This window comes from Paralichthys olivaceus, chromosome 2, assembly GCF_024713975.1.
Source record: "Paralichthys olivaceus isolate ysfri-2021 chromosome 2, ASM2471397v2, whole genome shotgun sequence".
NCBI classification, from domain to species: domain Eukaryota; kingdom Metazoa; phylum Chordata; class Actinopteri; order Pleuronectiformes; family Paralichthyidae; genus Paralichthys; species Paralichthys olivaceus.
Genome location: NC_091094.1, coordinates 920,758 through 931,072, shown reverse-complemented (window position 1 = coordinate 931,072; position 10,315 = coordinate 920,758). Strand labels below are relative to the sequence as shown.

Below are 10,315 nucleotides of genomic sequence, written 5' to 3'. Positions count from 1 at the left end.
AAGCTTAAACATGTAAACTCTCTATACTTAACTCTCACATCATGTTGATCTATTTTGCAGATTTATTTCTACTTCTTTTACTTTTTACTTTTGTCTTCTTGTTTAATTTCATTTATTTTGATTATGCAGCATTTGTTTGCTCTGTCCTTACTCGTTCTGCTTTACCTAAAATAAAGTATTTCTGATTCTGATCCCAGAGAATTACCGGGTGTCATGTCTGTAAACAGCCGCCGAGTGAAGCTCACTCAACCTCCTGTGACTGCTGGATGTCGGAATAAGAATGTATTCTCAATAAGACAAAAGAAATCAGCATCGTTTCATTTACTGCTCCTCCCTCAGCTGGTGTTCACTAACGATGAAAACCTGTTTCCACTCTCGCTGATGGAGCAGCTTCAACACATGCACAGTGTGTGTGTGTGTGTGTGTGTCCGTCCACCAGTGTCTCACGTCTCATCTGGATTTCATCCTAACATGAGACATTTGAGACGACAGGTGTGAACCAGGTTTATTCAAAATGTTGCTTCTGTCTTTACTGAAAAAAATATGACGACAGAGTGAAAGAGAAGAAGTGATGTCACAATACAGAGAAACTTAACATGGAGTGTGTGTGTGTGTGTGTGTGTGTGTGTGTGTGTGGACAAGGTTGTTCAGGTCTGGAGTGCTTGGTGGGAACATAAACTTTGTGTGTACGCTGCTCTCATGGGACACACACACACACACACACACACACACACACACACAAATGACTTTGCAAGCCTTCCCGCAACATCATTGTTAAATGGTGTAATAAGGGCGACCATTAAAGTTATGTTCAATGAAGTTAAACCCTGTTAAACAAACGTCCCTTTTCACCGTGGCACATGTTTCTGATTACACGTGAGCAGCGGACCACAATAGGCCTCTTCAGCCCGGTTCTTGATCCCGTCCACTTGGATTCCGTCTGACATGTTGCCACAGTTCCCGGCCACAAACAGCGACAAGGAAACCTGAAACGTGTAAACAATCCATGTTTCTGCTTTACTACACATTTCTGGGCTGGAGAAGGCAAAACGCAGAGTTCTCTAAAACATAATCTGATTACGAGCTCCGCTGGGCCGAAGGGCCGGAGAGAACAGAGGCGGGGCGGTGGCGGCGGTGGTGAGCGCTTTGGTAGGAGGCCATGTTGGAATCTTTTAGGAAGTTTCGTTGAACATGAAACTGTTTTGGTTTTGTTTTTATTTATTTACTCACTGCTCTAATTCGCTGGTTTCTTTTCCTCTTGTTGTGGTTGAACTACCTGCTGATGGACGGAGACTGTCCCGCCAACAGCAGCCTCAGTCATTTTGTTCTCCGAGACGTTCAACAGACAGAGTCCTTCAGCAGCCTCAGCTCTTATCTCGTCTGTCGGAACGTTAGTGGAGGAGGAACCAGATGATGGACGAGTCAACGTTTCTTACATAATCTATAAAAATGTCTTCTAACCATGACCATGAATGTTTCCCAATCGTCCTCATGTTCAGAAGGCAGCAGCAGAGCTGAGAGACGTGTGGACACAGACACAGAGCCGAGCAGCCGGACACTTTACGTTGAGTTTGATTTATGTTTGCTCACGTGTGTTAAATAATAAAAGAACCTGTTTGTCTCTTGCTGAGCTGGGAACCCCCCCGGTGGCATCGACATGTGTCACTCACTGATTCAAAAGGGACGGGGACGACAGCGTTTCCTCACGAAGACAAACCGGATCTGTGGGTTTGTGATCAGAACTCCGGTGTCCACACGGAACAGACGTGATGGACGACAGACGACACCAGCTGCAGACTGTCAGAGACGATTCAGTGTCATTTCAAAATAACGTCAAAAACGACTTAAGAATAAAGAGACAGAACAAACAGACAGAAAATAACTAGAGATGTAAAATGACCACAGAGAGACAACAACTACAAAAAGACAAGAAGATACAGAGTAAAACTGAAATGGTAAAATTACTGAATTGTATTTTCTTAAATAGTATTTTCTTAAATAGTTCTGTAAATAATGAGTCAAAAAATTAATTAAATAAAAACCCGTCATTGTGTTTCTCCTTCTGTGATAAGAGGTAAAGAACATATCATGAAGTCAATCTCCCCATTTAGTTTCCTTTCCTGTCGAGCCAACACGTTTTTAGAGCGTCATTAATCCCAGGAAACATCAGAAATCCTACCTGTGTGATGATTCAAGTGTAATAAAGTCTGATTAACTCCGTCGTCAGAGCTGCAGCAGCACAGACGACTCGATAAAGACTCAGGACAAACTCTCGGCTCTTGAGAAGATTCACAAACAAATCGAAGCTTGAAGGTCAAAGGTGTTGGCATCTTCTCTCTCAACATCACGTGTATATATATATGTGTGTGTGTGTATGGATTTATCCTTTTCAAAGTTATTTTCATGCTTTCTCACTTTTTACTTCAACGTCCCTTCGTTGTTATTCCCTCCACCGAGGAGGTTTTGTTCTCACGTTGTTCGTTAGCACGATTTAACTGACAGACCACCAGTACACTTTTTAAAAATTCCCTGAAAACAGTTTACATCTTAATCTAAACCTGGAGTCACGTTTGTACATGTTCACTAGCAGGTGAATTCTCAGGCTGCAACAACACCGAATATCTCTTATCTGTAGCGGCCATCTGTTGATGAATTTGGGTTCGTCGGGTCTGAGTGAACGGGTTCCTTTCCGCATCTGAGAAGAATGAGCTGATTGTTGCCCGGCGCACAAATCACAGGCGCCATAAATCACAGGCTTTACACAAACACTTTTCATTTGATTCGGAGACGTGAGAAAAACAAGATCTGAAGTCTGCATTTGGAGAAGTGATCATTCAAAAGTGCAGCAGCAGGAAGAAGTTGTTTTTAATGTGTCACCTCCTCCTCCTCCTCCTCCTCCTCCTCCTCCTCCTCCTGAGCTGCTGTCGGATTAAAAGACTGAACAGTGTTGATGTTCCCAAGATTAAAGTCTGTCCTGGTACAAATGTAAAATTTCCTGAAGGTATCGTATGTTTTCAGTCCTGCTCAGCGTCTCCTCCGGCCTCGGCCTTGTCAGCACAGGTCTAGAGAGGGTGGGGGGGTCAGTACCGCTGGCATACCTCAGCTTTGATTAGAGGAAATACTTACATCACTCCGTCTCCAAGAGCAACAACTCGCCGCGAGCAGATGGTTCGGTCCAATGGCTGCGGAGCTGGAGCCGCGGCAGACAGGTGCTCGCCGCTGACACCAGACGTGTTTCTGCTGGCGTGTTTGTTACCTAGCAACAGTGAAGGTGTTGTTCTTCCCTCAGATCCTGTGTTCTCTCACGTCAAGAGTCCGAAACAAGTGGATCAGTGCAAAACACTTTTTCAGGTCAGTTTACACAATCCGGATTATTTTGCTTCCTGGAGACGAGAGTCAACGAAAGAAAGATCCGAAACACGCTGGCTTCTTTTTATTCAACTGAAAGTTTCTTTCATCACAAACGTTTCAAGGCTGTTTTCTCTAAATTATATTTTCAAAAATCTTCACTTGCGTACAACGGAGATTTACCAAACTCTCCATTTTCACTTATGTTTATAATCTGATTCATTTTACTGTTAAAAATATATGTGACAGAATATTCTGATTTATAGGATGTTCAAAGTTTGAATGTGGATTTCATGAACAGATCAGCTGTGTAGTTGTAAAGCTAATGTGTTGCTAACATTAGATAAACCTTGGTCCTTATCACCAGCTGTGACTTAATAACCTTAGCTAGCTTAGCTTGTGAAGCTAATGTGTTGCTAACATTAGATAAACCTTGGTCCTTATCACTTAGCTACTTTAGCAAACTTAGCTTGAAAAGTTATTAACCTGTCTCGCATTGATCAACTGGTCTGTCGAAGCTAACGTAGCTTGTGAAGCTTAAAGCTTGGTCCTGATCACGAACCAAAGTTAAACACGTATCTCTGATCTCTGACGACTTCTTTATGTCTACATACAGTATAAAATATACTTTTATAGTAACGCAGAGTATACGTTGTACCACGGTTAGCAAAGGAATCGGATCAGCCTCAAATCTGAAGATTCAAAAACTGAGAAACAGAAACAAGATGTTGAATCTAAGGATGAAATTTATTAACAGACAAGCTTCTTTCATACGAGTGAACTAATGTTCTTCACCTAACTTGGCAGCAGTTGGTTAAACCAATGAAACACTGGCGTTCCAAACCAAACAGTCTTTAGTTACTTGGCATCTGAAAATGTAAAATTCCTCAGATATTTCAGTCGACACAGGTTCAGACTGATAGAGGAGTTTGGAGCTCGGTCAATTAGACATTTCTTTCTCTTTTTTCCTCAAGAGCATTTTATGCAACTTTCCCACATTTGTATCAGGTCAGATCGGCACTTCATCACTTTATTTACACATCAGACATTCTTCACATGCTTTATTAGGAGAGTCTCGGATCGGGCGAACGGACGACTCCTCGGGTGTGAAAGGCCAAAGGCACAAACGGCAGGTAAGTGCTGGAAAAGGGCATTTTTTTGAGTATAATTCAATAATGTTTCAATAGCATTTCTGTTACACGCAAACTTTTTACACCGAGATCAGTCGAAGATACAAAATCTGAAGAGGGATAAAAAATAGAACGGGCGATAAAGACGTGAACACGGCCGCTGTCTGTTCTGTTCGGTCTCTCGGACGCATCTCGTTCAACAACACTACACATGTTTCAGTGAGTTACAGAGCAACACCTCCGTGTTTATCTCCCCCTGTTTAGTCTTTAACAGTCCAACAGTCTTCGGTATGCAGCCTGACAGACCACTTGAGAGTGAAGAATAATGTCTGTTGCTGAGCAGTGAGTTTAGTCTCCGTCAGCTGAAATAACAACTCTCTCCCTCAGCGTTAACAAATCTGTCGTTTCTCAAAGTGAAGGGCAGGAAGTGTCTTTCTCTCGTGTCGTCTCTCACCTTTCTTTGCTACCTGCAGCCACAAGCCTCCACCACCATGTCCTCGTACTGCTTGTACACCACGTTATTGGACGAGTCGATGTAGAGTATACTGATGGGGGTGAGGCGCGTGGGGACGCAGCAGGTGGGCGGCGCCGCCTCTGGGTCCATGGAGTTGATGAGGGTCTGTATGATGGCGTGGTTGGTCGGCTCCAGGTGCGAGCGGATGGGGAAGTCGCAGGCGCCGTCACAGTGATACGCGTTGTACTCCAGCGGAGCGATGATCCAGTCGTCCCAGCCCATCTCCTTGAAGTTCACGTGGAGGTGTTTCCGATTGCAGCGCGGCCTCGTCTTCACCACCTGGTGTTGGGGGATGGACTGCGGCTGCTGCAGAGGCTTCTTAGCCCCCCTGGCGGCAGGAGCTCGCCGCATTCGTCTCTGGGTGAACAGGTACTCGTAGACGGTTTTGTTGTCGTGGCCTGACCGGGCTTTGATCTCGTTGTAAAAAAGGTCACGCTTCTTGCTTTTGCCAAACGCCAGGAAGAAGGCCTTTTCCTTGTTGGTCCTGCCGAGCCGTGCGAACCCGAGCGTGCGCAGATCCATGGGCCGACCGCCTCTGTGCTCCAGAGCCTCCAGTTCAAAGCACAGCTGCTGGGAGTGCTGGTGCTGCTGGTGTTTTAAGCCCTTGAAGATTTTCCATATGTCAAACACTTCCCATCTGCTGCCGAATCCGCTGAGCAGATCCTCAGTGGTCTTAGTCTGGAGCACAGCAGCCTTTTGTTTACCTGAGGCGCAGGTGTACAGCTTCAGGCATGGGGATGAGCTTCCTCCACCCCCGTCTCCTCCTCTGCCTCCGTCTGTGGCCATAGATCCCATTGAGGCTCTGCGGGGGTCAGACAGGCGCTTCCTCAGGATGCGTAGCTCGGCCCCCAGGAGCCCGTCTCGTTCCAGGGAGCTGATGTTGAAGTGATACCTCTGCCGCCTCAGCTGGGGCCCGCGCTCATCTGAGACGGAGAAAGAAAGACAAAGAAATGTGAGTCAAACCAACACACAGAAGTGGACGAGCACACAGAAAAGTAAAATCACTCGCAGACACACATGAAACATGAAAAGAGCAGGTGCAAACGTGACGGGGGTGAAACACAGGCCGGCGTGTTCAGAGGAACAGATGTAAATGCACATGTGAAGGCAGACATGCAAACATGCACTCACACTGGAGCTGCAGCTCTCCGTCAATTCAGCAGGAAGTCAGTGAAGTGAACATTTATTTTAAAACGGAAATAATCAAAAGATTTTAATCAATATTTTGGTTTAAGCTTCACAAAAGTGAGAATTTGATGATTTTCTTGATTTGCACATCTGAACACATCACATGTGTAACAACATGTTTAGTTGTTTTCTGACGATTAACACAACGATAACTGAATCGCAAAGTACACACATGTACCACAAACACATTTACATATTATAGTACAGGTAGACGACGCCCACGTCGGTGATGAGGACTGACGTACATGTGTCGGACTAAATTCTTTAGTCCCTGGATCACAAAGTGAAACTAAAACTAACGGATCGAATGAAACGTGAACAAACATGAAGCTTCAGAGGAAACGACATTAGAAGCTGGTAGTGTGGGACAGCAGGCGTAACCATAGCAACAGTGATGAGTTTTCAAAGTAAAATGTTTTCACGTGGACGCAGCCTGAGTTCACGTGGTCTTCATCAAGTAGCCGTGCTTATTTCATTCGTGTGTTTAACGTGACCAAAGCGTAACTTGAGACTAAGTTTCATCGGTGGACGTTTAAGCAACGTGGCAAACGAGAGAAGAGTCAACGAAAGGAAAGAAAGAAAAAAGGGAGGAAGAGGGTGAACTGAGTTAATGTGAGCGAGTGAGAGACGTGTCAGGTCATCAGTTACACCTCCAACATGCGGAGGAGGTCACCAGTGATTTGCAGAGAACACGGTAAACAAATAAAGTCCAAATTAAAAGTACATTAAGTGCTTGAAATGTAAACCTTTAGTGGAGCTAGAAACATTAAACTCTGGTCATTTAAACATTGTTTTAAACAGTTTTACACCGTAAGGATAACATTACACAGGGGGGCCGCCCTACTTGTGGTCGTGAGGAGTGTTTATTTACCCTCCTGAGGCCGTAAAGCAGCAGTGCTGCCAACCAGTGACCAGATGGCTGGAAACACACACAGTCACACATACACTTACACAAACCAACATGCAGCAGCACGCACACAAATAAATACATAAGATGCTTGTGCACAGGCATGTAGCTTAATAGTCCTCAAACTTCTGTTCCAGTCTATAATGTGTCTCACTTGTATTAAACAGTGAAGAATGCTACGCTAGTCTTCACCAGGACAGAGCTGGAAACATGAGTCTCAAAGAATTAAAGAAACGTGTCATGTAAAGAAAACCAATGATTCCACTACTTCAGTAAATTCACAGTAATCTGTCACTTTTAAAACGTCTCTGGTTCAGGAAGTGTATCTCTTATTCATTTTATATCCTGGAGCAGGACAATATATAAATATTAATATGTAAGAAAGTCCATAAGTGGATAATGTAGCCAGGCTAACTTCTGATAACCGGCGGCTGGTTTTCTCTTCTCTGAGCATGATATCAATCTGAACATCTAACTCCAGAGAGCGAAGGCTGAACTGCTCCACATTCCACTGACATTTTGATGTGTGATGGTTCTGGATCTGCAGCAGCTTCCTGCAGCTTTGAAGTTCCAGCTCCGTCTCTTTTCCCATCATCCCCTCAGTGTACCAGCAGCTGACCTGCTCCACTCCCCTCCAGATGCTCTCTCTACCTCATGGATCCCCAGAACAGACATGTCCACATTTGGACAATGTTGTGTTCCCACAGCACCGCCCTCGTCCAGTGACCTCCAGACGGGTGTTTGACCCTCCAGTCCTCTCCCTCACATCTCCACGCCCTCCTCCTCATTCAGCATCAGGTCTCATCCCTCTCCTCTAACCTTTCCCTGGACCCTGCACCATCACCTCCTCTCTGCCCTCGCTCCTGTCGCCTCCAACTCTTCCCCTCAGTTACAGCAGCTTCTCTGCTGCAGCCAGTGAGCAGAGCTGATGTCATCAGGTGATACATCTCATCACAGAGGCACTTTCAGACTGTGATGCTGCAAATGACTCTGAGAAGTTTGTCCTCAGAGGGACATGGACTTCCAGGGCTTTGTTTGACTGTCACCTCAGAGGCACCACAGGAATGTCCCTGGGTGATGCACATGTTTATTCTGTTCTTGGCCTAAAGAATAAGGTTCTATCACTGTCTTAGTTGAATCCTCATCATTCATGATGAACCAGAACTGTGAAGCTAAAAGGTGATTTAGAAACACACTTTGCTCATAGAAGCTCCAGGAGATCCACAGACTCCAGGAGCATCAAGACAACAAGAGGAGTTGAACTCAGAGAGGCTGTGTTTACCTTGTCCTTTATCCACGAAGCTGGTGATGGTGTTGGCCAGACCCGCTTCGTGCAGAGCGCTGCTGTTCATGTCTCCGCTGGACAGAGACCAGTACAGAGACAGCATGTAGTCGTGAGGAATCACCAGCGGCTGCTTGTGATGCGTCTCCCGGTCGCTCACTTTCAGGGTTTTGTAGCTGGATCCTCGCTGCGCCACCGGAGCCGCCTTCCGATCATGCTGCTGCTTTTGCGCAAAGGTTGGAGCCCCGGTGCGCACTGGAGCTGCTGCTCTCTCTGGAGCCCCGGTGCGCACTGGAGCTGCTGCTCTCTCTGGAGCCCCAGTGCGCACAGGAGCTGCTGCTCTCTCTGGAGCCCCGGTGCGCACTGGAGCTGCTGCTCTCTGCGGAGCCCCGGTGCGCACTGGAGCTGCTGCTCTCTGCGGAGCCCCGGTGCGCACTGGAGCTGCTGCTCTCTGCGGAGCCCCGGTGCGCACTGGAGCGGCTGCTCTCGCTGCACTTGGAGCAACTTTCCCAACATTTCTAACCGATGAGCTCCCGCCTCCACCTCCACTGTCCGCAGTCCTGACTCCTTTCACAGCTGCATGCGCGCTAAAAGCCGCGGGAGCGTGCGCTTTGGAGCGAGCATCTCCGCCGGGTAGCCAGGAGCGCACAGCCTCTTTGCGCCCCAGGCTCACTGGTCGGTCCCGGTGCTGCTGCTGCTGCTGCTGTGCACGGTTCACCGGCACGGCCCCGCTGTGCAGGGACGAGGACGCGGATGTCACCGCAGTGTCTGCGCTTTTTACAACAGTCGACTCAGCCTTGATTAACGGAGGACCCGCGCGGATACGCGTGATCCTCGCCGGGATAAGCGGGGACGGTCTCCACGTCCCGGGCACCAGCTGTCTGTCCGCTGCTAGCGTGGAACCGCCGGTTCTCCCGGGGACTTGCTCTCCCGCCGTGCCGCCTGTCGCGCTCTCCGCTGCCTCTCCAAGCCGGTACCGGTGGTGGTGCTCGGTCGGTCTGGTCCGGCTGAGTGACCCGAGGACGGGGTGCAGGTAAATGAGAGTCCAGCAGCTCAGCAGGAGACACAGACGCTTCACAACTTTCATCCTAAAACCCTTTTGCCTTTTGCCAAACCGTCATTGTAATAACGCTCAGTGTGTTCAGAGACACCGTCCAGTCTCTCATCCTCTGAGGTTCCTCTGCCACAGGGAGCAGGGAGGAGAAGCGTGGTTCCTTTACTCTGGACTGTAGACATGTGCCAGGTTGTAAAAGTAAAGATGTGGAGTATAACTGAGTTTTACACGTTGAACAAACAAACCCTGCCAGTCTTTATTGTCCCGTCCGTCATGCGTAAGAACCATAGTGCTGCAGAGATCCAGGCTGAGACCGAGGACTGGCTGAATTAAACCGTGCACGGCTCCATTCTGCTGGATGTCCTGGAAGAAACTTCTTTAAATCCCACTTCTTTCCAAGAGAGGCAAGAATGGCGTAATGCCGCTGCCCCCGTTTTTTTCTTTCCCCTCAAAGTTTGAACCAGGTCCAGTGAAAATATTTCCCTCTCACTCACACACCAGCCTGCAGGTGCTCCAAGAAACCCTGCAGCTAACCTGAGCAGGAATTGGAAACGGAATTCCAGAGTTTTAATTAGGACGTGATGTCATCATGTCCGAAGTCATTTAACAACAATATTTCTTCACTAATCTTCCTCCTGCTCTTTCCACCACTGACTCACTCTCACTGGTACACTGCATGGCACTAAACACACCCCCCCACCCCCCCAAACAGTGTGTACCACCCCCCAAAGAGAGAGAGAGGGAGAGAGAGAGACAGAGAGAGAGACAGAGAGAGGGAGAGAGAGAGAGAGGGAGAGAGAGAGAGAGAGAGAGAGAGAGAGAGAGACAGCTTTCATGACTTTGACTGTTCATTGATACAGACGAACTGAAACATTATCATCTTAACCAGCAG

General features: G+C 47.3%; 1 protein-coding gene across 1 annotated transcript; it reads right to left on the bottom strand.

Annotated features, from left to right (window-relative positions):
• Window positions 1-4,076: 4,076 nt before the first annotated feature.
• Window positions 4,077-10,082, bottom strand: gdf5 (growth differentiation factor 5). The gene is made up of 2 exons (XM_020112617.2): window positions 8,370-10,082; window positions 4,077-5,915 (listed from the first exon to the last, which is right to left on the bottom strand). The coding sequence occupies exons 1-2, from the start codon at window positions 9,454-9,456 to the stop codon at window positions 4,942-4,944; spliced, it is 2,061 nt and encodes a 686-aa protein (XP_019968176.2). The 5' UTR covers window positions 9,457-10,082; the 3' UTR covers window positions 4,077-4,941.
• Window positions 10,083-10,315: the final 233 nt, after the last annotated feature.

Excerpts from the sequence above, each read along its gene's own strand:
- gdf5 (XM_020112617.2), bottom strand. The coding sequence starts at position 9,456 with ATGAAAGTTGTGAAGCGTCTGTGTCTCCTGCTGAGCTGCTGGACTCTC. Across the intron at positions 5,916-8,369 it reads CTTCGTGGATAAAGGACAAG|ATGAGCGCGGGCCCCAGCTG; the intron begins GTAAACACAGCC and ends TCTCCGTCTCAG.